This window comes from Delphinus delphis, chromosome 8, assembly GCF_949987515.2.
Source record: "Delphinus delphis chromosome 8, mDelDel1.2, whole genome shotgun sequence".
NCBI classification, from domain to species: domain Eukaryota; kingdom Metazoa; phylum Chordata; class Mammalia; order Artiodactyla; family Delphinidae; genus Delphinus; species Delphinus delphis.
The window spans coordinates 26,397,899-26,424,698 of record NC_082690.1 but is presented as its reverse complement, the minus strand read 5'-3'; the positions used below and the strand labels follow the sequence as shown (position 1 = coordinate 26,424,698).

At 40.6% G+C, this 26,800-nt stretch overlaps 1 protein-coding gene across 1 annotated transcript in view; it reads right to left on the bottom strand.

Annotated features, from left to right (window-relative positions):
• Window positions 1-7,095: 7,095 nt before the first annotated feature.
• Window positions 7,096-26,800, bottom strand: part of SLC35F2 (solute carrier family 35 member F2) — a 50,073-nt gene continuing 30,368 nt past the window's right edge. The window contains exons 3-8 of the mRNA XM_060018016.1: window positions 25,067-25,194; window positions 14,587-14,746; window positions 13,566-13,722; window positions 12,967-13,019; window positions 11,764-11,918; window positions 7,096-8,127 (exon numbers count right to left, since the gene is read on the bottom strand). Coding sequence (XP_059873999.1) covers window positions 7,942-8,127; window positions 11,764-11,918; window positions 12,967-13,019; window positions 13,566-13,722; window positions 14,587-14,746; window positions 25,067-25,194 — 839 coding nt within the window. The 3' untranslated portion in view covers window positions 7,096-7,941. The remainder of the gene's footprint in view (window positions 8,128-11,763; window positions 11,919-12,966; window positions 13,020-13,565; window positions 13,723-14,586; window positions 14,747-25,066; window positions 25,195-26,800) is intronic.

Genomic DNA, 26,800 nt, shown 5'->3' with positions numbered 1-26,800 from the left:
AGATATAGTAATAGAAGAATACTCCCTATACCTGGCGATATTTTCCATTCGCATGTCGGTCTGGAGATCATTGAATATGGACTTGGAGGGCTTTCGACTCCTCCAAAATCAAAAAACAAACTGAGGGTCAATTGCTAAAATCATGGCATTTAGAGTAAATTATCAATGATAAACAATTTGACAAAAGAAAAGTTGGTTGATGGAGTGCATGAAGTGCCACATTGCAAAGGATCTACCATCAGGACAATCTGGAACAGAAATGCAGGATAAGCACTCCAGCCTACCTGGTACAAAAGTTGAATAAAAGCACCCCTCAACCATTTGGAATTGCTGAAGCCCCTGTGTTTTCAGGAAATTCAGGGAATGGGGAGAGCCCCTAAAAAGAGAACTTCTTACTAATAGGATTATGAGTTCTAGAATAATTCATTAGTAAAATAAATGAGACGTAACTGTGCCCCCATTTTATGGAGCAGTTTATATTTGTGACATTAATAATGACAAGTTACTTTGCACTTCCTTTATTTTTAGATCTTCCTCCTTCACTGTCAACTGCAGAAACAGCTGGGTGTCTTAAGATAACAAAGAAGGTAGCGAGATTATGAAACTTGAAATAGCGGAAGTGTATGAAGAGAGTGACTGCAAGCCCAGGTAGGCAGAACCGGCCCCCTCAGAGGACAGTGGGCCCCAAACATTGCCAGAGGGGCAGTACCTCATGTGCTCAACACTTGACGTGCATTCTCTCACCTAATCTTCACATTTTCAGATGAGAAAACAGAGACACACAAATGAAATCACTTGCCTGAGGCTCACTCAGCAATAGGAAGAGCCAGGATTGTACCCAGCTGTGCTCACAATCACTATGCCAGCTGCTTTGTGATCCCAAGGCTGATGGTTTCCTCCAGAAGAGCTCTCTGGTCAGGTTTGCCAATCTATTTGTGAACTCCAATTCACCCAGGAGTTTTTTGGTTTGGTTGCTTTTTGGTTAATGTTTTTTTTAAGCTGTAGATGAAGAACTCCATCTCTCTCAGGGTTTAATATAGCAGCACATTATTCTGGCTGGCATTTCTAATAGTTCCCTGGGTAGCAGGCCTGTGTCTGGGAAGCAGCCAAACACTGAAGCTCAGAACTTATTTTCAAATTCCTAAGGTCTAAAAACACTCTCTGGCAGGCTTGAATGCTACCAAATCAAGTACTGTCAAATGGTTGTTCTTGAGTGTCAATGCTTAAAGCTCATAATTCTCCATGCACCTAAATAATAATTATTTAATTATATTAGGGGCAAGTCCTTCTTCTACTTCTTCTTTTTGTACTTAACACTTTGTCCAAGCTTCAGCTCAAGTCCATCTCCTCCTCCTAGTAGATGGAGTCCACAGGGTTCTCTCCCTTCTCGGAGCGCTCGTAGCCCTTCCTCTCTTGTCCCACTCAGTTGAAAACACATGAATTATTCCCAACTGCATTATCTATCACTGTTGAAACAGCAAAACTAGTAACGAGGGAAGAAAATTAAGAGGATAACCAAATGGAAAGGTATTGTTTTTAATTGTTATAAATTGGTCCCCAAATAGGCCTGTGGCCTTAGAATGTTCTTTAACCTTCTAAAAGGGACATTTCTCCACCTGCTATGTTAAAAGGTGAGGCAGATGATGAAGTGAAGGGGATAGAAACCATGATGTGCTTCAGTTCAATTTACTGAGCTTAATGGTAGGATAGTCAACTGGAGAAATGTACATGTTAGAAGGTTAAAGAACATTCTAAGGCCACAGGCCTATTTGAGGGCCAAATTGAGTTGTCTGTCTTTGATGCCCCCAGTTACTTTTCTTGAACTCATCCTAGTACCAGGGACCTAGGACTCACACCTTCCCCAGTTTCTTCTCCCTGCCCCCTGCCTCCCTGTTTGGGAGATCTATGTGAGTGTCCTCCCATAATCTAGCCAGCCTTCCTCTAAAGGATTAGCATGTGGTCACTGAACTCCAGGCAATTTGAGAGTTCCCTGCTCTCTGCAAATAGATCTCCCAGACAGTGTCCTTTGGCCTAGCCTAGATTCCTTCTGCACTGCTCTCCACAAGGAGATGTGGACTTGAACCATGTTTCTACATCATGACCAAAGAGTTCTCAGGACTGTGCTTACCTGCCAAATTTAGCTCTCAACTAAGCCAAATCCCCCTGCTCTGGCATGTCTCACACTTTAGTTATCAGATCAGATATTAAGACTTGACCATCCCCCTCCTATTGAATGCTCTAAATTGATGGGAGACCAAATAAATTTTGTATACCAACTGTATCCAAGTTGTCACTATATACAGGCATATCTTGGAGATATTACGGATTTGATTCCAGTCCTCTGCAATAGAGCAAATATCACAATAAAGCGAGTCACACAATTTTTTCTGGTTTCCCAGTGCATATAAAAGTTACTTGTAGTCAGTTAAGTGTGCAATAGTATCGTGTCTAAGAAAACAATGTATATAGCTTAATTTTAAAATACTTTATTGCTAAAAAGTGCTAAGCATCATCAGAGGCTTCAGCAAGTCATAATCTGTTTGCTGGTGGAGGGTCTTGCCTCAATGTTAATGGCTGCCAACTGATCAGGGTGGTGGTTGCTAAAGTTTGGGGCGGCCATGGCAATTTCTTAATATAAGGCAACAATGAAGTTTGCTGCATCACTTTACTCTTACTTTCATGAATGATTTCTCTGTAGCATGCAATGCTGTTTGATAACATTTTACCCACAGTAGAACTTGTTTCAAAAAGACCCCTAATAAGAGAGTCAGCCTGTCCTTTGAAGCTTTGAAGCCAGGCAATGATTTCTCTTCTCTAGCTATTGAAAGTCCTAGATGGCATCTCCTTCCAGCAGAAGGCTCTTTCATCTACATTGAAAATCTGTTGTTTAGAGGAGCCACATTCATGAATTATCTTAGCTAATCTTTTGGATAACTTGCTGCAGCTTCTACATCAGCACTTACTGAGTCACCTTGCACTTTCATGTTATGGAGCTGGCTTCTTGTCTTAAACCTCGTGAACCAACCTCTGTCAACTGCAAGCTTTTCTGCTGCAGCTTCCTAACCTGTATCAGCCTTCACAGAATTGAAGAGAGTTAGGGCCTTGCTCTGGATTGGTCTTTGGTTTAGGGGAATGTTGTGACTGGTTTGATCTTCTATCCAGGCCATCAAAATCTTCGGCATATCAGCAATAAGGCTGTTACGCTTTTTTATCATTCATGTGTTCACTGGAGTAGCACATAATTTCCTTCAAGAACTTTTCCTCTGCAGTCACGACTTGGCTGTTTGGCTCAAGAAGCCTAGTTTTTTCAGCTTTCAACATGCCTTCCTCACTAAGCTTAATCATTTCTAGCTTTTGATTTAAAGTGAGAGACATGTGACTCTTCCTTTCACTTGAACACTTAGAGGCCACTGTAGGGTTATTAATAGACCAAATTTCAATATTATTGTGTCTCAGGTAATAGTGAGGCTGAGGGAGAGAGACAGAAGAATGGCTGGTTGGTGGAATAGTCAGAATACTCACAACATTTATCAATTAAATTCACTATCTTATATGGGCACAGTTCATGGCGCCTGAAACAATTACAACAGTAATACCAAAGATCACTGATCACAGATCACCATGACAAATATATAATAACAAAAAATTTGAAATATTGTGAGAATTACCAAAATGTGACACAGAAACATGAAGTAAGCAATTGCTGTTGGAAAAAATGGTGCTAATATACTTGCTCAATACAGGGTTGCCACAAACCTTCAATTTGTAAAAAACCGTGATATCAGCAAAACACAATAAAGCAAAGTACAATAAAATGGGGTATGCCTGTACACTTAATCCAACAGCTGGACCAGGAAACTGAAGTTCTATAGAAATGCCTCTGGATGTGTGTCAGGGGTGAGGGCAGATTCCCTGAAACTGCTGCAACCAATCTTATCAACAACTGCAATTTCTGGAAAAATAAGATGTCGGGGGGAGTGGTCTACATAGGAGTTGGTGATGGTGGTGATGGTGGTGTGTGTGTCTGTGTGTGTCCCATCATGTAAAGGTACCTGCACTGGACTTTTTATGAAGACCAAGGTGGATAAGGTCCCACATGGGACCACAAGACCAAAGTCAGAATATGAATCTGAAAGAATGTGAAACACTCAGGGAAAAGTGGAAAAGCACTGTCACCAAGCAGAAAGAAGGCAACATCTGAGGTCAAGGAAAGTGGGACTCCAAGCTCCGGCTACTAGCACTGCAAGTCCTCTACATCTCACCTGGTATATAGAGTCTGGCCTCCCCACTGGGCAGGCTGTGAAGAATAGCTCATTGAGTGATGATTATATGGCACCATCTGAATGCTTGTTATGGTAAGTTGGAGCCAATAATTGTTCAAATGGCCCATGTTTTTTATTCATATCATTTCTCTCCCCTTTCCAATTTTCTTCTCCAGAAGTGTCTGCACCTTAAGATTGCTAAAGAGGGCAATATTTAAACCAGGAACAAAGTGTATGAAGAAAGCATTGGGGGAAGAAACTTTGGGACATTAAATCCTACAGGTAAAATTTTGCTATCCTAAAGAGGCTTTACTCCTCTCGATATTCCACATATACATAGACAGACTTCTCAAAACACTCTTTATAAAAATACTATTGAAGAACTGCATGTTCAGCATTACCTAATTTCCTCATAAATCTCTTGCCTTTTAATAAGCTAAGTGGCTATTTGCTGAATTTCCCTGATTTATTGGTATCTTTTGAGGGCTGAGGATATATCCAGATACTAAGTGATTAAATGTGGATGAAAATGGTACATTACCATAATAACGACAGAAAAGAGAATCGTGACTAGGCATACAGAACACCTCACAGAGATGCATGTCTACAGCTTCTTAAAAGGGCAGGCTCCAGAGCCGCAGAGAAAACTGCACCATCAAGCTAGTTTTTATGGAAAATCTTCCCAGTTCCACTCACTGGAGGTACATTCCACAGGGACTACGGCCCCCTCAGAACTCAGTTTCATGAAGCAGTGGGAACTTCAGGCTGCCAACTAAACTGAAGGGAATCCTGGATCCTGTATTCACTTTAGCCACCAAACTATGTGACCTGCAAAGGATATTTCAACTTTTCTGACACCTGCATTCTTCAACTGTTAATCAAAGGCAATCGCTGCTGAGGACAGTCATCATAATACCCTCTTTTAAAACAAAACACTTTGATTTAACAGAACGTTATGGAGGCACTACAAAATGAAAGATTATGTCACAGGTCTTTTTTATAATTGTTAAAGCGCCACCTGCTGGAAATACTGATCTTACATACCAATTCTCTGTGAGACATTGGTATCAGAAAGGTGAGAAATGTTAACTACTCATCCACAAAAGAGAACCTAGATTCAAAACGCAAATAACGAAAATGGCGCCAGCAAAGCCCTCTCTTCTTACAGTGTTACCACAGTCCAATTGCACAAGTTATTACCCCTATACAACACTAGGGAATGACCTAGCAACTCTATTATATTATTCAGCAGGATATTTTTTTTAATGGCACGAATATCTACAAAAAATATAGAAAAATCGATATTGCTCTAATAGGCTGAGAAAGAATTTATAGGAGGTTTTCAACTTAAGAACGTGTTGTGTTTCAAAGCTTGTGTGTCGGGCTTCCCTGGTGGTCACTTGTTAAGGATCCATCTGCCAATGCAGGGGGGCACGGGTTCAAGCCCTGGTCTGGGAACCCACATTCCACGGAGCAACTAAGCCTGTGCGCCACAACTACTGAGCCTGCGCTCTAGAGCCCGCGAGCCACAACTACTGAGCCCGTGCATCACAACTACTGAAGCCCACGCACCTAGAGCCCACGCTCCTCAACAAGAGAAGCCACCGCAGTGAGAAGCCTGCGCACCGCAAAGAAGAGTGGCCCCCGCTCGCTGCAACTAGAGGAAAGCCCGCGCGCAGCAACAAAGACCCAATGCAGCCATAAATAAATAAATAAATAAATAAAAAGCTCGTGTGTAAGCCAGATTTTTGAAGACACATCTTCCATGAAAGTGGTATTATGCAGGCTGGTTAAACTGACAGTCTTCACAACTTCCTTAAACCTTGCACAGCCTTGCAGTACTATTACTCAGTTGCTGAATGTCATTCATAGAATTGCTTCTTTGGAACACTAGTCTGAGTTTTAATTTGGGATGCCCAGATTGGAACTCCTCTGCCCCTTTCCAAAGGGAGCAAGCAAGGGGAAACACCAGGATTAAGGGTGATGGGTAGAAAGAGAGTAGGGTAGGATAACTTACTCCCTACAGACATGTATCTGCATAAAAGGCCTTACTTTAGATCAATCTCCCCTTAAATGTTCCGAACTGAGACCAAAGACAAAGTTCATTTAATAATCACTCAAGAAGTAAGATGACCAAAGGACTAGAAAGATGATAAAAGGCTGTTGACCTGGAAGAGCTCAACCCGTGGTGAGAGGCAGGTAAACAGCAACACCTCAATTCAATAAGTGCTACGAGGAAGATGTGAACAAGCAAGGGCCCTGGGAACCTAGAGGAGGTGGGGGACCCAGCCCAGATGGCCTAAAAAAGGCTTCATAGTAGAGATGACATTTGAGCTTAGCCTCGACAGACATGTGGGATATTGTCACCTGAGATTCTCTACTTCACCACTATCCCTATATATACCGGTTTATTATTAAGCAAGATATTTTAAGAAATAATCAGTGTATTAATCAAACTGGAAGTCTTCCCCAAAAGGCCAAACATTTTAACATAATCTTTTTCCACTCACTGACAGTTGTTAATGGTAAGGAGTGAAAACCAAATATCAGTTTTAATTGGCTGCAGGAAATGAAAGGTTATTTCACTCAAAAAGGTTTTTTTAAAAACCCATTAAACATTTTTAAATGTTTATTCCAGAAAATGATCTGGGAGCTTACTCTGATTTCCCCTCCATTCTGGCAGAGCCCCAAATAGATAGGTTTGCTTCGCCTTAAGAAGACATGATTCTGAAAAGTTGGATATGAGGAAAGCTTGAATATATTAAGTCATTTAAAATCCACAAGGGGAATTAGGTAATCAAAAAAACTACACAGTAAATATATTTCCATGAAATCAAAATCTTTTAATAATATGAACACTTACCCTCAATTTCTTTATTATATTTTTACCTAAAAAAGTTTACATACAGAGTTTTTGTAAAGTGGCATACTAGTAGTTGATATCATAATGATGCTACATATTAACACTCTGTATTGAAGAAGTATCATAAAAATCTCATGGCACATTATTTGCTAAGAAGTAGCATAATAACAATTGGGAGAAGGTTCCTAGGTTTACTGTACTCTACGGCTTCTATGGTACTCACAGTTGTATCTCAGGATTTCTCAAGTACTGCCCACCCATGTTCCCAACATGTGCAATCAGTCACCAGACCTCATCTAGTGGCCTAAAGGCCACGAGGCTTGTACAAGGACAATAACTGCCTCAGCAGGACAAAACTCAGATGCCTCCAAATGAGGAAACCTACTCCAAAACCAACCTGGGCTGCCCCTCCTCCTGACTACCTAGCCCAGCCTGGACAGCCTGCTTTCAGGCTGTGTCCTGAGGCTGGCTCACACCCAGGTATCTATCCAATCCTGCTTTCCTACTTGTACCTCTAAGACCCCAGTGTGGGCCCCACTCCTTGTCTCCCTGACACTAATAGGTATTGGCCCTCAAACACACAGAAACACAATTCTGGCCTTGGCTTCTGCCCTATTTTGGAATTTCTACTTTTGATACATTATTTTGTATTCCTTTGTAAAATCTAACCACTGGATCCAACCCAACGCTACAGAGTATTCACTCTGAGTCTGATAATTTTCCAAGTATCCCAAGGCAGTAGGCTCTGCTTTATCCAGGTGACAGCTTCCAGCTTCCCAGGAAACCCCAGGTGTACGTGTGTGCCTTCTTCTCCAGCTACAAGACTGCAGAGTGGGCCTCCTGGAGGTTCTCCTCAAGCTTCAGTCCCAGGTTGTCGATTCCAATGCTGGTAACTGGTGGCATGCTGCTTTCAAACGGCTCTGCAGTGCGTGTTGGAGTGGAGCAGTACAGAATGAACCCCACCATGATGACGGTGAAAGACAGGATGTAGAGTCCTGAAAACTAGGAGGAAATAATAGGCTATGTGGACAGTGCTCTCTCACATACACATCTTTACTGCTGCCTTTTGTCAACAGAGCTTTGAGGGTTACCTTCTCATAATTTTTTTTTCTGAAAGTTGCCCAAGGAGATGCTAATGACCAAAACCGTTCTGTGTGTGTGTACTGGTGAATGTGTGAGCTCTGCCCATATCACCCACCACGTCAGCCAACTGGATTCTTGGATCTTTAGGAAATGGACTTTTGCCTTTCTCTGTGATAACCCAGCTGCATCCCACCTCACAACTAGTCCCACTTACTTAGTGGAGAGACTAAAAATTTAGCATGGTACCATGAGAGACCCAGTTTCAGACCCTAGGCACAGCTTACAACACTGGTGTGAAACAATAAGAAAACAGAATGGTTTGGAGAAGGAGAAGAGAAAGAAGATGAGAGAGAAGAAAAAGTAAGACACACTCCCAGGCTTCCCTGGTGGTGCAGTGGTTGGGAATCCGCCTGCCAAGGCAGGGGACATGGGTTCGAGCCCTGGTCCAGGAGGATCCCACATGCCACAGAGCAACTACACCCGTGTGCCACAACTACTGAGCCTGCACTGTAGAGCCCGTGAGCCACAACTACTGAGCTCGCATACTACAACTACTGAAGCCCACGCTCCTAGAGTCTGTGCTTCGCAACAAGAGAAGCCACTGCAATGAGAAGCCACTGCAATGAGAAGCCCACACACCGCAATGAAGAGTAGCCCCCACTGGCCGCAACTAGAGAACAGCCTGCACGCAGCAACGAAGATCCAATGCAGCCAAAAATAAATGAATAAAATAAATTAATTTTTTTAAAAAAAGACATACTCCCAAAGGTAGAAGGAAAAAATGAAATGGGTTTTGAAATGAGTATTAAGTAGATTATAGTCATCTCCAGGTGTGGGCTTCTATGGGTCACCATTGGCTTCAACATGTTAATGTTTCATAGATGCTCAATTAGTTCTTAACCTTAAACCGTTAGAACTTTTTAAGGAATGGAATACCTACAGCCCTCCCCAAAGCTGGAAGGCCTCCACTGGATTCAGTGATGATGCAAAGCCAGTGATAATGTCAACCGGAGCAGCAGCCAAACTAATTTCCTCCACAGGTTTCATTCTTGGATCCAATCTCAGCACAGCACCCAGCACATAGCTGGTATTGAATAAATGTTTTTTTGGGGGAAAAATGATTCAGAAAAGATTAAAGGGAGTTAAAGCTATTTAGAGTACCCTAAACTTTTAAAGTCAGTATCATGAAGGTCAATCATGCTCTCCAATAGAATGTTCACTGTTACCTGTGGGAAAACCTAAGTAACTTATTCAAAACATGTCCTGTTTGGTTTGGTGGTTTTAAATGTTTATAAGAAAAAAGTATCTTGTTCCTCTTAAGAAGGCACATGATTAAATGGAGCCACCTTTATTAGAAGAGAGAGACTCTGAGGGAGTGAGATAATAAGTCTCCTGAATCAGAGGCTGTTTTTAAAATTTTACCCTTTGTGTCTGGATCTATACAGGAAATTTCTTGTGGCTAAACTGTTCAGTGAGTATTTACTCAAGATCAATCCAGAGGAGGCAGAGTCTGACACCAATGAATACAGAAATTGTTTAATGTCTTTTTCAACTGTGTTTTAAAATATCAGAGCCGAAGTTATTTTAGATACTATAATTTTTTTTAATTAGTGACATATTGAACTTATGATGCTGTCTTTAAAAATTTCTTCTAAGATCCTAGATATCGTCTTTATGCTCTGAATGATTTCCCACCTCTGTAATTTACTCTGAAGATAACAGCAGACCTCCTCTTTGCTCTACAAGTCTTGAAACAGCCTTTGACCAAAAAGAATAAAATCTGATATGAGTTATGAGTGAGCTGCTAGACATGCAGGGACAAAGAAACATAAAGCAAAAGAACTGCAAGGAACTTATAGTTTGCATGTTCCACTTTTGAGAATAATAGTGTAAGTCATGTGGCCAAAAAAATGACAACACAAGAAGGCTTTTTCTCATTAAAGTTAATACAGTTAAAAAGCAAATATGTACATTAAGGGAGCTTATAATAGGTAGCGACAAGTGTACTTTCACTTTGAAGCTTTTATTTCTTTAACCTTACTTCCTCCTTGGACATTATTTTACTAATGAGGGAAAAGTAAAAGTTAAACTACTAAAGCTACCTCAATATGTTTAGTTAAAAAAAAAAAAAAGCACAGGTAAGCGGGGCCACATGTTATACTGCAGAGCTCTCAAGCTTTCTCTGGGTATGGGTAGCCATCAACTGGCCTTGAACTGCAGAATAAAAACACCATGGTCCCCTAGTGGTGGGCATGTGAAATGCAAGAACAGCACCACAGAACAGCTAACTCACTTTTTTTTTTTTTAACTCACTTTTAAGGCCCACTTTGTACCCCTTAATGATTGCTATCATAGAAAAAAAAAATCTAGGGCTGTCAGGATCACTTCCCTGATTCACTTTGACATTTGTTACTTTTTAATGATGCCACCAAAAAGCTATAAATACTTCTTCAGTCTTAGTTCAGGAATACCTTAACCAGCAAGTTTGTGAAGATAACAGCTGGTTCCTGTGACATGTAAAAGCAAAAATGGTTTATGCTTCTTAAGCAGAAATTTCTGAGAACACACTGAACTAGGCATCGTGAGTTCCTGGCCAATTCCTGGGAACAGAGTAAATCAGTGCCAAGCAATTTCCACCCAGATACAAAATTTTACACGGATAAAGAAATATAGTCGCTATCCCCAGCTAAAACCAAAATTATCAAGCAACAGCCGACATTCTAACTATTTGTTCAAATGACTGTAATAGCAGCCAAGTCAACAAGCTTTATACTATGGAAAGATGGATTTCTTTCTTTTTTTAAAAAATAAATTTATTGGGCTTCCCTGGTGGCACAGTGGTTGGGAGTCCGCCTGCCGATGCAGGGGACACGGGTTCGTGCCCCAGTCTGGGAGGATCCCACATGCCGCGGAGCGGCTGGGCCCGTGGGCCATGGCCGCTGGGCCTGCGCGTCCGGAGCCTGTGCTCCGCAGCGGGAGAGGCCACAGCGGTGAGAGGCCCGCGTACATACCGCAAAAAGAAAAATAAATAAATAAATAAATTTATTTATTTATTTATTTTTGGCTGTTTTGGGTTTTCGTTGCTGCACGCGGGCTTTCTCTAGGTGCAGCAAGCGGGGGTTACTCTTCATTGTGGCGCGCAGGCTTCTCATTGCAGTGGCTTCTCTTGTTGCGGAGCACGGGCTCTAGGTGCACGGGCTTCAGTAGTTGTGGCTCACGGGCTCAGTAGTTGTGGCACATGGGCTTAGTTGCTCCGCGGCATATGAGATCTTCCTGGACCAGGGCTCAAACCCGTGTCCCCCGCATTGGCAGGCGGATTCTTAACCACTGCGCCACCAGGGAAGTCCCGGAAAGATGGATTTCTAAGGCAGTAGTTCTCAAAGCAAGACTCTTATAATAACACTAACATGCTATTTGCTTGGAGTGAGAGTGTCCGAAGAAATTCTTGCCAAGAAGGTGAGAAGGTTTCATTTTGGGATCTAAAATCTTAAAGAAACCCATTACTTCTTTTAAACCAAAAAAGTGTTCTGATTTGAACAAGATCTATTTGCTCACCTTATAGCCAAACAGAAAGAGTCCAAAGAAAAGACTGTAGAGGTCAGCTGTCAGGATGCCCAGGTTGACAGAAGTGGCACTAGTGACTTTAATCACCAGTGGCATGAAGCTGTACAGGCAAAACATACATAGGGCAAATGCTACAAACAGCAGGGCTGTGAAAAAAATGGAATATCTAATGTTATAGGAAGAAACCAAAAGTTAAAGGTGCTGTGCTTTTAAAGCTTGACTGATATATAAAATTCCCTGATCCTTTAACATACTATCCACAAAGCCCCTTGTTAACAGCAAGTATTGCAAATGAGACATACAAAGCTCTCAGAAAAAATAACAACAAGATATGATGAAGAACTTAAAAAATTCAACAGAGTGTTAAATGATCGAGGCCATAGAATCTTGCTTATGGTGTAAGTCAACAGCTCTTATCACCCCATGTTATCCACCTGCCCAGGGCAGAGAGATGCCAATGATAAAAGGCATCATGGTTGGACATGATTTGTGTGGTTGAATCAAAATAAAGTATTTTTAGGGTATCAAAGATAGTCGTTAGGCCCATTATCTTTTGTTCATCTCATAAGAGCTAGTCATGTGGGTCAGCAACTACTTATAGCAGTTATCTCTGCTTCACAACCACTTCTCCAACCTCACTCAACACACACACACACACACACACACACACACAGGCAATCTAAGTTATTTACTTGAATGAAATCATCCAAGCATGGTAAATGAATTTCAATGACACTTCATGTAGTACTTAATTTCTTTCCACGCATCATTAAATAAGGTTCAAATCTTTCCTATCAGATGAGAGTAGCAATGGAACGTGGTGGTGATTACACACCATCAGATTATTCAGGTTAATACTTCACAAATTACATCAAGCAGACAACCTTTACAAGAAGTCTGAGGACTCGAGATACAGATCTAGTTGAAAGTTAGTGTGACCAAAGGTCAGTCTTGTTCAGAATTCCTAGTAAAGAAAGGCTATTCCTGAAGGTAAAGATTAAGGATTAACTTTTATGGGGGGGTTTGTTTACAAGTTCTCAGAGAAAACTCAATGTAAACCACTATAGTTCTCTGTGTACTAAATTACTCTGTGATTTTATATAAAAATGTTTAATAGTATTACTAAAATGAAGTATTTATTTCTTGATGTGTGTCAGGGGAAAGACTAACAAGGATTATTATGTATGTACATACCAATTTTCCAGTCCCAGTGAATGCTGGCAATATCCTTATATTCCACAATCAATCTGTGATTAAAACAAGAGGTCACAGAGAGATCTTTATACTAATTTTTACTATTTTATAAGCAATTAAATTGCTTCAAGCTTTAAGTACTTCACCAAGGTGATTCATTATGTTGACTTTTGAATTTTTCTTAGAGTATAAAAATAACTATCTTTAATTAAAATGACAAAGAATAAAACCCAGAGGAGTCCATAAACACATGTTTGACTCCCTTAGAAGCACTCTACAGTAGTCAACTATAGGAGGAAAACATTACACTATGTATTCCCTTTGAACAGGAAGTTAATATTTTCTAGGAATAATTGAAAAAGAGTCTTCACTGGTAATATAAAGTCTACCACATTATAAGCAGGAATCAAGCATCACACATGTATAAGAAAATGAGGCATAATTCTTGATGTTTCAAAAATCTTCTAATAGATATTTAGCAAGTTACTGATTTCAAATTTGAATTTGGGCCAAATAAACAATGAATATTAGTAGCTGGAAAGTAATCATCTATGACATATTTGCTTATATTGTTTTTAAGGATAAGTTTAGAATCTTACAGCTGTATGCCACTGATAATTGTTCCAAACAAGCCCACCATTCCTAAAAACTCCTGTCTGCTCAGCTTCTTCACGATGTATTCTTCACACACATTAGAAACAGCATAGAGGGAAGCCCCAAGAAGGACCAAGATGTCACCAATCAGTACATCACTACCTATAAGGAGATAAGCCACAAAAAGGAATACATTTGTCACTAGGGAAAACTCCAGCTTGCTTCCAGGAAATTATCTGGCTCATATTTATTTAAGTAAGATTTTACAGAAGAAGAAACCCTGATTTTTAGAAGTTTAAAGACTCCTGCTCGTCTCACTTTCTGGCACAATTCTGCTTTCATTTTTCTTATTTTGGATCCTCAGGAGACTAACAGATTGGAAGATGGTGGTGTATACCATAATGTAAGGCCTCAGAAAATGATTCTATGACATGAGAAATTAATGGAAATTATTGATGGGAATTCATTGAAAACTATAGGGAAGGAAGCTAGGTAAGCAAGGTAATTTTCTCAATCAAAGGAGACACTGAAGTCACTTGTATATTGAGTGAAATCATAGACCTTATTTAGATTTTACAGTATCAACTATCTGAACCTTGACATAAAGAATATCAAAATGTTCTCATCCACAGAGTAACTGAAAAAAGAGGTCATTCAGTGAACACAAAGTCTCCTTTTTGATGAAAACAAAACCCAAGAATCTACAGTAGGATTTCCAGTAACTAATCCAAATGTATGGGCCAAAAAAAGATTATTGCAAATATATAAAGAAACTTCTCTCTCATGACACAAAACAAACCATTTAGTGTGACAAAACACAGCAAGGGCTCAGGGCAGGTAGAAACATAAAGACTGCTTTGTGGAAATGGTTATAGTACCAGAAGCAAGCAAATCTAAAAGTAAAATTTTAAAGATAGTTAATCAGGACACGTTCTCTGCCTTTTACTTTATCTTTGCACAATAAAAGTGAGGACATAAGCAAAACTTTTTCTGTGACTAAACCAGAAACAAGTAACACAGTCTCACCTGAATTGTCTTCCCTCCCTGCTACTATGTCTGCACCAACCATAGTTCCTACGCCCAACAGACAGACAGCCACAGCGACGAAGTGGATCACTCTGTATCTTGCATAAAGAATAAACCACGAGAGAGCCATCAACACAGGAATCCCAAAGCAATCCAAAAGCTGCATGGAAGGAGAAACAGATGGCTTAAAACATCTCTCATTAGCTACAAGATGATTAAGTAATAACAGGAGTCAGTGTTTATTGAGCATTTATTATTGCCAGCCCTGTACTAAATGCCTTACCTGGATTAACTCATTTAATCCTCACAACAATTCTATGACATTATAACTGCAATCTCCGTTTTACACAGGAGGAAAACAAAGGCACAGAAAGGTTAAATGAGTTGCCCAAATTCACATAGTTAAAAGTGGTGGAGGACTTTCCTGGTGGCACAGTGGTTAAGAATCCGCCTGCCAATACAGGGGACACGGGTTTGAGCCCTGGTCCGGGAAGATCCCAATGCCGTGGAGCAACTAAGCCTGTTCACCACAACTACTGAGCCCGCGTGCCTAGAGCCCGTGCTCTGCAACAAGAGAAGCAACCGCAATGAGAAGCACATGCACCGCAACGAAGAGTAGCCCCCACTCACTGCAACTAGAGAAAGCCCGCGTGTAGCAACAAAGACCCAACACAGCCATAAATAAATAAAAGTGTTGGAGCCAGTTGATGAACCCAGGAATTCTGCCCAACAGCCTATGCAGTTTACCTCTACACTCCCACCTGTGTTTATCTTTAAGTCCAGTAGACATGTGCCCATTCAGTCAGTCAACAAATATTTAAGTATATGATATGTGGGAGACACTGTGAGAGGAGCTGAAATATAGAGGAGAACAAGAGAGACACAAAGAGGAGTATACAGAAGGCTAGACAGACACAGAAGAATCACACAACCAATATATAAATGCAATTGGGCTAAGAGCTACAAAAAAGTACAGGTTATTACGAGAGAGCAAACAGACACCATCTCCTTGACAAAGTGTCCAACCCTACCATATAAGACAGATGCTTGCTCACAGCAAATACTCTTGCTCATCTTCATCATATACTCCTCCATCACCTGTTGGTCCTGCATCCAGAAAATACTTGCTACACCCTTGATATTGCCAGTCTGAAAGGCAGGGGGATTAAGAGTGCCAAAATTATAGTAAATCCAAAATCTTTGTAAGATAAAAGAAAAAGAGATTCCATTCACTGGATTCTTAAAGTCACAAATTTGGTAAAGTGCATTCAAGGATAAAATATATTCCTTTTACTAATAATGTTCCTGATGATGTTTTTTGATTGCTCATCCTGTTCTTTTTTTAAACGTGTCCCTGATTTGCTCTGTATCTGTTTAGTCTTGGAGAAGGCAGGCCCCTAAATCTCCAACAGCCCGTTTGATCCTGTCCACAGTTGTTTACTGATTGCCTTTCACTGCAATGTTAAGTATAGGAATGGGCACCTTGCCTTGTGTTATTTATTCCAGCTGCAGAGCTCCAATCTCTCTCTCTCTTTTTTTTTTTTTTTTTAGAACTCCAATCTCTTAAGTGCTTTATTGAGCCTGCCTGAACAACAAACCATTAAACGATGCAAATGATAATAGCTTGTCCTGGAAGACACCAACAGAATCCAGCCATAATGAAGTAACAAAGTCTAAACTACATTCCTTAAACAAAAAAAGTGGAAAAAGTCACTCTAAAAACTATTACAGGAGACTCCCTATCCTCAAATTGTGTCTTAAAGTCAAACTTAAATCTGCTCTATTTTAAACAATTTTGGGTGGGCAATGAGTAGCCATATAAGGGAGGCACCTACATTTGGTAAGAGCTCCCAAGGCCTCAGGCCCCAGACCTACCATTGACCAGCTGTGTGATCTCTAGCTAGTCACCCTTTGAGTCAAAATCTGAAATCAAGAGGTCAGACTAAATGATCTCACAGGTACCTTCCCACTCTAAAATTCCATGACTTCTAATCTGATATCTATCACATTCAGTCATTTATCTACATTGGATCTTTTCAAAATGTGTTCTTGGTGACAGATGTCTTCTGTTTGATGCTTGTAGCTCTAAGAGCCTCCCTATTTAATTTAATCTTTAAAAATTATTGTACAGTCACAGTAAGCAAGGAACTAAGTAAGAACCTGGAATGAGGAGAAGGCATGGATATAAACATGAATTAGACTTTATTAGAGATACAGTGGAGTATAGAGGAGAAAGTGAAATTGAATTAGGCCTTAGAGAAGGGGCTTTAAAAAGGATTCATTCTAGAAAGAATAGAGCAACATAAGAGAGAGAAGCCGCCTGTGGGTACGGAATGTGTAGATGTGGCAGTGAAGTGAGAAGAGACATGAGTAGAAACCTAGGCCAGCAATGTCAATGGCCACATCAAGAACTACTACATTACTATTTGCAATTACAGAATCTTTGAAGGAATCCTTAAGAAGGAGTTTCAAAGACCATCCAATCTAAACTTCCACATTTTCAAGGGGAATTCCCTGGTGGTCCAGTTGTTAGGACTCCAAGCTTCCACTGCAGGGGACACAGGTTCGATCCCTGGTCAGGGAACTAAGATCCCACATGTCACGCATGGTGATCAATCAATCAGTAAATAACTTCCACCCTTTCAGATTAACCAGGCCAGAGATTTACTCAAGAAGAGAATCCGCTTGAAGAATTCCAATGAGAGGCACTTTCTACTGCTGCAAGCACCTCTAGTTGTTAGATGTGCTTTTTATAATAGGGCTTGCTAGGACCATAAATGCATAACTTTTGACAACCAAATGCTTAGGTTTTTCTAAGAGGCTAAGACGAAAGAAATTGTTTGAGATTAGTTTAAGGCATGACCTTTAGTCACAATAACCCAGCTGTGTTTTGTTTAGCTGTGTTTAGACCTTGTACCAATTCATAACTTCTAATTGTCATTAGTTAGAGATCAAAGTTTCTGCAAATTGTAATCAAGTAATTAAACGGTGTGTGAGATTATGAGGATAGATGTGACTAGAAAAATGCCATTTTCTATATACTTATACTCATTATTCATTGCTAAAAGTACACTTAATACTATTTGTGATGAACTGCATCTTCTAGGTAACTCCTGGTTTTAATTTTTGTGAAATTCTGGGTTTTTCACGTGCCTCCTATTATGTCTGTCTTAACAAATATTTCCTATCTTGGCTTTTTTTTTTTTTTTTTTTTTTTTTTTGCGTTATGTGGGCCTCTCACTGTCGTGGCCTCTCTCGTTGCGGAGCACAGGCTCCGGACATGTTGGCTCAGCGGCCATGGCTTATGGGCCTAGCCGCTCTGCGGCATGTGGGATCTTCCTGGACCAGGGCACGAACCCGTGTCCCCTGCATCGGCAGGTGGACTCTCAACCACTGCGCCACCAGGGAAGCCCCTATCTTGGCTTTTTAACCCATGCCAGTCGAAACCCAAGAGATTTGCTGAGGAAAATGCTTAGCACAATATTAAAAGGCATTCTGGAAATTTGAGAAGATGGCGGAAGAGTAAGACGCAGAGATCACCTTCCTCCCCACAGATACATCAGAAATACATCTACACGTGGAACTGCTCCTATAGCACACTGACTGAAGGCTGGCAGAAAACCTCAGACCTCCCAAAAGGCAAGAAACTCCCCACGTACCTGGGTAGGGCAAAAGAAAAAAGTAAAAACAGAGACAAAAGAATAGGGACGGGACCTGCACCAGAGGGAGGGAGCTGTGATGGAGGAAAGGTTTCCACGCACTAGAAGCCCCTTCGTGGGTGGAGACTGCGGGTGGCGGAGGGGGAAGCTTCAGAGCCACGGAGGAGAGTGCAGCAACAGGGCTGCAGAGGGCAAAGCGCAGAGACTACCGCACAGAGGATCGGTGCCGACCAACACTCACCAGCCTGAGAGGCTTGTCTGCTCACCCACCGGGGCGGGCGGGGGCTGGGAGCTGAGGCTTGGGCTTCGGTTGGATAGCAGGGAGAGGACTGGGGTTGTCGGCGTGAACACAGCCTGAAGGAGACTACTGCGCCACAGCTAGCCAGGAGGGAGTCCGGGAAAAAGTCTGGAGCTGCCGGAGAGGCAAGAGACTTTTTCTTCCCTCTTTGTTTCCTGGTGCGCAAGGAGAGGGGATTAAGAGGGCTGCTTAAAGGAGCTCCAGAGATGGGCGCGAGCCGCGTCTATCAGCGCGGACCCCAGAGTCGGGCATAAGAAGCTAAGGCTGCTGCTGCCGCCACCAAGAAGCCTGTGTGCGAGCACAGGTCACTATCCACACCTCCCTTCCGGGTAGACTGTGTAGCCCGCCACTGCCAGGGTCCCGTGATCCAGGGACAACTTCCCCGGGAGAACACACGGCGCGCCTCAGATTGGTGCAACGTTATGCTGGCCTGTGCTGCCGCAGGCTCGCCCCGCATCTGTACCCCTCCCTCTGCCCGGCCTGAGTGAGCCAGAGCCCCCAAATCAGCGGCTCCTTTAACCCCGTCCTGTCTAAGTGAAAAAACAGATGCCCTGAGGCGACCTACATGCAGAGGAGGGGCCAAAACCAAAGCTGAACCCCGGGAGCTGTGCGAACAAAGAAGAGAAAGGGAAATTTCACCCAGCAGCCTCAGAAGCAGCGGATTAAAGCTCCACAATCAACTTGATGAACCCTGCATCTGTGGAATACCTGAATAGACAACGAATCATCCCAAATTGAGGAGGTGGACTTTGGGAGCAAGATATATTATTTTTTCCCCTTTTCCTCTTTTGGTGAGTGTGTATGTGTATGCTTCTGTGTGAGATTTTGTCTGTATAGCTTTGCTTTCACCATTTGTCCTAGGGTTCTGTCCATCCGTTTTTGTTTTTTTTCTTTTCTCTTTTTTTTTTTTACTTAAAATTTTTTTTTCTTAATAATTTTTTATTTTAGTAACTTTATTTTATTTTATCTTACTTTCTTTTATCCTCTTTCTTTCTTTCTTTCTATTTTTTCTCCCTTTTATTCTGAGCTGTGTGGAGGACAGGCTCTTGGTGCTCCAGCCAGGCATCAGGGCTGTGCCTCTGAGGTGGGAGAGCCAAGTTCAGGACACTGGTCCACAAGAGATCTCCCAGCTCCACGTAATATCAAACAGCGAAAATCTCCCAGAGATCTCCATCTCAACACCAACACCCAGCTTCACTCAATGACCAGCAAGCTACAGTGCTGGACACCCTATGCCAAACAACTAGCAAGACAGGAACACAGCCCCATCCATTAGCAGAGAGGCTGCCTAAAATCATAATAAGGCCACAGACACCCCAAAATACACCACCAGACGTGGACCTGCCCACCAGAAAGACAAGATCCAACCTCATCCACCAGAACACAGGCACTGGTCCCCTCCACCAGGAAACCTACACAACCCACTGAACCAAACTTAGCCACTGGGGACAGACACCAAAAACAACGGGAACTACGAACCTGCAGCCTGCAAAAAGGAGACCCCAAACACAGTAAGATAAGCAAAATGAAAAGACAGAAAAACACACAGCAGATGATGGAGCAAGGTAAAAACCCACCAGACCTAACAAATGAAGAGGAAATAGGCAGTCCACCTGAAAAAGAATTCAGAATAATGATAGTAAAGATGATCCTAAAATCTTGGAAATAGACTAGAGAAAATGCAAGAAACATTTAACAAGGGCCTAGAAGAACTAAAGAGGAAACAAGCAATGATGAACAACACAATAAATGAAATTAAAAATACTCTAGAAGGGATCAATAGCAGAATAACTGAGGCAGAACGGATAAGTGACCTGGAAGATAAAATAGTGGAAATAACTACTGCAGAGCAGAATAAAGAAAAAAGAATGAAAAGAACTGCAGACAGTCTCAGAGACCTCTGGGACAACATTAAATGAACCAACATTCGAATTATAGGGGTCCCAGAAGAAGAAGAGTAAAAGAAAGGGACTGAGAAAATATTTGAAGAGATTATAGTTGAAAATTTCCCTAATATGGGAAAGGAAATAATCAAGTCCAGGAAGCACAGAGAGTCCCATACAGGATAAATCCAAGGAAGAACATGCCAAGACACATATTAATCAAACTATCAAAAATTAAATACAAAGAAAACATATTAAAAGCAGCAAGAGAAAAGCAACAAATAACACACAAGGGAATCCCCATAAGGTTAACAGCTGATATTTCAGCAGAAACTCTGTGAGCCAGAAGGGAGTGGCAGGACATATTTAAAGTGATAAAGGAGAAAAAGCTACAACCAAGATTACTCTACCCAGCAAGGATCTCATTCAGATTTGATGGAGAAATTAAAACCTTTACAGACAAGCAAAAGCTGAGAGAGTTCAGCACCACCAAACCAGCTTTACAACAACTGCTAAAGGAACTTCTATAGGCAAGAAACACAAGAGAACGAAAAGACCTACAACATTCAACCCAAAAGAATTAAGAAAATGGGAATAGGAACATACATATTGGTAATTACCTTAAATGTAAATGGATTAAATGCTCCCACCAAAAGACACAGACTGGCTGAATGGATACAAAAACAAGACCCTTATATATGCTGTCTACAAGAGACCCACTTCAGACCTAGGGACACATACAGACTGAAAGTGAGGGGATGGAAAAAGATATTCCATGCAAATGGAAACCAAAAGAAAGCTGGAGTAGCGATTCTCATATCAGACAAAATAGACTTTAAAATAGGGACTATTAGAAGAGACAAAGAAGAACACTACATAATGATCAAGGGATCGATCCAAGAAGAAGATATAACAATTGTAAATATTTATGCACCCAACATAGGAGCACATCAATACATAAGGCAAACACTAGCAGCCATAAAAGGGGAAATCAACAGTAACAGAATCATAGTAGGGGACTTTAAGACCCCACTTTCACCAATGGACAGATCATCCAAAATGAAAATAAATACGGAAACACAAGCTATAAATGATACATTAAACAAGATGGACTTAATTAATATTTATAGGACATTCCATCCAAAAACAACAGAATACACCTTTTTCTCAAGTGCTCATGGAACATTCTCCAGGATAGATTATATCTTGGGTCACAAATCTTGCCTTGGTAAATTTAGGAAAATCGAAATCGTATCAAGTATCTTTTCCAACCACAACACTATGAGACTAGATATCAATTACAGGAAAAGATCTGTAAAAAATACAAACACATGGAGGCTAAACAATACACTACTTAATAACGAAGTGATCACTGAAGAAATCAAAGAAGAAATCGAAAAATACCTAGAAACAAATGACAATGAAAACACAACGACCCAAAACCTATGGGATGCAGCAAAAGCAGTTCTAAGAGGGAAGTTTATAGCAATACAATCCTACCTTAAGAAACAGGAAACATCTCAAATAAACAACCTAACCTTGCACCTAAAGGAATTAGAGAAAGAAGAACAAAAAATCCCCAAAGTTAGAAGAAGGAAAGAAATCATAAAGATCAGATCAGAAATAAATGAAAAAGAAATGAAGGAAACAATAGCAAAGATCAATAAAACTAAAAGCTGGTTCTTTGAGAAGTTAAACAAAATTGATAAACCATTAGCCAGACTCATCAAGAAAAAAAGGGAGAAGACTCAAATCAATAGAATTGGAAATGAAAAAGGAGAAGTAACAAATGACACCGCAGAAATACAAAGGATCATGAGAGATTACTACAAGCAACTCTATGCCAATAAAATGGACAACCTGGAAGAAATGGACAAATTCATAGAAATGCACAACCTGCCGAGACTGAACCAGGAAGAAATAGAAAATATGAACAGACCAATCACAAGCACTGAAATTGAAACTGTGATTAAAAATCTTCCAACAAACAAAAGCCCAGGACCAGATGGCTTCACAGGCAAATTCTATCAAACATTTAGAGAAGAGCTAACACCTATCCTTCTCAAACTCTTCCAAAATATAGCAGAGGGAGGAACACTCTCAAACTCATTCTACGAGGCCACCATCACCCTGATACCAAAACCAGACAAGGATGTCACAAAGAAAGAAAACTACAGGCCAATATCACTGATGAACATAGATGCAAAAATCCTCAACAAAATACTAGCAAACAGAATCCAACAGCACACTAAAAGGATCATACACCATGATCAAGTGGGGTTTATTCCAGGAATGCAAGGATTCTTCAATATACGCAAATCAGTCAACGTGATACACCATATTAACAAATTGAAGGAGAAAAACTATATCATCTCAATAGATGCAGAGAAAGCTTTCGACAAAATTCAACACCCATTTATGATAAAAACCCTGCAGAAAGTAGGCATAGAGGGAACTTTCCTCAACATAATAAAGGCCATATATGACAAACCCACAGCCAACATCGTCCTCAATGGTGAAAAACTGAAAGCATTTCCACTAAGATCAGGAACAAGACAAGGTTGCCCACTCTCACCACTCTTATTCAACATAGTTTTGGAAGTTTTAGCCACAGCAATCAGAGAAGAAAAAGAAATAAAAGGAATCCAAATCGGAAAAGAAGAAGTGAAGCTGTCACTGTTTGCAGACGACAGGATACTATACACAGAGAATCCTAAAGATGCTACCTGAAAACTACTAGAGCTAATCAATGAATTTGGTAAAGTAGCAGGATACAAAATTAATGCACAGTAATCTCTGGCATTCTTATACACTAATGATGAAAAATCTGAAAGTGAAATTAAGAAAACACTCCCATTTACCATTGCAACAAAAAGAATAAAATATCTAGGAATAAACCTACCTAAGGAGACAAAAGAGCTGTATGCAGAAAATTATAAGACACTGATGAAAGAAATTAAAGATGATACAAATAGATGGAGAGATATACCATGTTCTTGGATTAGAAGAATCAACATTGTGAAAATGACTCTACTACCCAAAGCAATCTACAGATTCAATGCAATCCCTATCAAACTACCACTGGCATTTTTCATAGAACTAGAACAAAAAATTTCACAATTTGTATGGAAATACAAAAGACCCGAAATAGCCAAAGCAATCTTGAGAACGAAAAACAGATCTGGAGGAATCAGGCTCCTGGACTTCAGACTATACTACAAAGCTACAGTAATCAAGACAGTATGGTACTGGCACAAAACCAGAAATATAGATCAATAGAACAGGATAGAAAGCCTAGAGATTAACCAACGCACATATGGTCACCTTATCTTTGATAAAGGAGGCAAGAATATACAATGGAGAAAAGACAGCCTCTTCAATAAGTGGTGCTGGGAAAACTGGACAGCTAAATTTTTCCATGTTCCTAATATTTGAAGATAAGACCATATCTGTTTTATATAAAAGAGTGATGCATCAGGAATTCCTTGGTAGTCCAGTGGTTAAGACTCCGTGCTTACACTGTTGAGGGTGCAGGTTCAATCTCTCCCTGGTCGGGGAACTAAGGTACCGCAAGTCATGCTGTGCAGCCAAAACAAAAAAAAAGTGATGCATCAAAAGTCTTAAATTCAGGAGTTTCCCTGGTGGCACAGTGGTGGAGAGTTCGCCTGCCGATGCAGGGGACATGGGTTCGTGCCCCGGTCCAGGAGGATCCCACATGCCGCAGAGCGGCTGGACCCGTGAGCCATGGCCGCTGAGCCTGCATGTCCGGAGCCTGTGCTCCGCAGGGGGAGAGGCCACAGCAATGAGAGGCCCGCGTACCGCAAAAACCTGGTATTGGAATCTATCTTACTTTCATCTCCATTTATAAGATATTTTGTTGTTAGCAATGGGGAGTCAGTGTTATGATACATCACACAGTTTGCCAACATTAAGACAACTCTTTTCTTTTTTTTTGGCTGCATGACACGGCTTGTGGGATCTCAGTTCCTCAACCAGGGATGGAACCATGCTACAGCAGCGAAAGCCCATAATCCTAACCACTAGGCCACCAGTAAACTCCCTAACATTAAGACAACTTAAACAATCTTCCTCAGCTCCACCAGGTTGAAAAGTACTGCTATGTAGAAACATTTTTCTTTCAATCCAGTGAGAATAAACCTAGAAAAGGAATAGAGATATAAGTTTTACTTTTGGCTACCATCTCTAACCAAGATGTCTAATAGGTTCCTTCTAATTGTTCCTTTGTCTTGAATATCCACTTTACTTGCAAACCTCCAACTTTTCTGTAGCACAATGGTAATATCCACTTTATATGCCATGTTTAAGCAACACATAAAACAGAACTCTTGCCAACATCACAGCATCCATTGCCAACTAAATATTTATGTTTATTTTCATAGCAACTGTTCTATTCTGCTGTAGCATTAGCAGTTTGGGAACTGATTAACTTGTACACATTTTCAGTAATTCCAGGAAGCCTTACTCATTAGCATATATGCTCCACTGGAAAACAGATAGCATCCACCTGTGTTTAGGTTTTCTTCAAATGAACAGGTTCTTAATAAAATTAGGTGAGCACATATGAGCTCAGATTCTTCTCTTAAAGCTATAAAACCCAAACTGGTAAGAGGACTCCTTACCTGGACACTGGTTAGAGTTGTGTACTGGTATGCTCTGACAATCAGGTAATTAGCTTCTACATCTGCTAGTCCAAGCAGGATGTACTTCCACCATTTCTTTTTCAAGATGTTTAAAAGGTTATCACTACCTGGTTGAAAGAAATCTAGATTAGTACATGTACTTAAAATGATTCCTTGCATGTTAATTTAGAGATAAAGAGTCAAATCAAGGGTTTACTATGTATTTTGAATGTGGACCCTCCTAATTTCCATTACTCATAACCCAAACTCCTGCAACAGCTCAGCAGTCAGATTTTTTTCTAGTATGAGGCCCAAGCTAAGGTGTCATCATAGACCAAGTGTTCAATGAAAACACCAAAGAGAAAGGAAATAAGAAAAAAGTGGTTAAATTCCCTTTCCTACTGCAACAGAAATATAACATCCAGATCCCTAGGAAATGAAATGTTTGCTTATGAATTCATTGGTTATTTAACCTCTGTTCATGAGCTTCTTCAAAGAAAACTCTGCATGTGGTCATTCTTTCGGAAAAGATGTGCTTTCAAGAGAAAATTAAGCCAGTGGTAAGTATGGAAAAAAGATTTAGTGGCCCCACTGAAGAAACACCTTTTATCCCCTAAATTCTATTTATTCAAGTTAACTGTGATTCATTTCTTTGTAGAATCTAGCATCACAAGGAGATATAGAGTTGGCACATATACAAGAAGGCTTTATGGGTAAGATAACCTGCAAGGAAATAAAGGTAGTGAGACTCGTAGCCAAATAATTATCATGAAATCCCAATCAGCAGGAACATCCTGAAAACACAGTTTGTCTTCCCCAAGATAAGATGGCATGGAACGCACCTAATAACCATCCCTTAGAAGGACTACACTGATATACTTATGAATCACACTGACTTCCTAAAGGCCAATGCTTACATAGAGGAGAAAAGTCTGGGGCTATTAACCATGTACCAGTTCTATTTCCAACTTCTAAAGTTCTTGCCAAATTTGAAGATTTCCCCTTAAGATATCTCTTTACCCCTTCCCACAGCTGGTTTCCATTTTCTTTCAAAATAAGTTATTTATCCTGACACATAGAAATACCATTATGTATTAAGGTTCATATTAAAAGACGATTAGCAAATAGCACACTGGTGATTTTATTATTTGCCTTAAATGTGATGAAAATGGGAGTATTGCACCCTACCTATCAGTCTGGGTTACCCATTGTCTTTACACTCTTGAATTCAATCTTATTTAATTTATTTTATAGTACCATGTTCTTCTTTTGTGGGAAGGATGGCTCTTATCATGACAAGAAGCCCCTAATACAGCATGGTGGTGAGTGCATGGGCTCTGGGGCAGGCTGCCTAGGTTGAAATCTGCCTCCACCTGCATGATTTACAGCAAGTTATCTAAGTACTACATGCCTCAGATTACTCATCTATAAAGTGGAGATAATAATAATACTCACTTGATTTGTTAGGAGGCTTCAATGAGTTAAGCAATTAAAATGATACCTGGCGCAATAATGTTAGCCTAGTTTTTCCCATTTATAAATAGTTAGCTAGAAATGATAATTCTACAATGATTCTAAAACAACTTAACCAGCCAGTGATAAGATGTTAATTCCTTGCCAATTCCTTGTTTTGTTTCTCTCACAACATAGACTTGATCTATCAATACATGCAATTGGTGGTCCATTTAGCATTCTCCACTTAGCTGGAAATACATATTTTGGACAGTGAGGTTC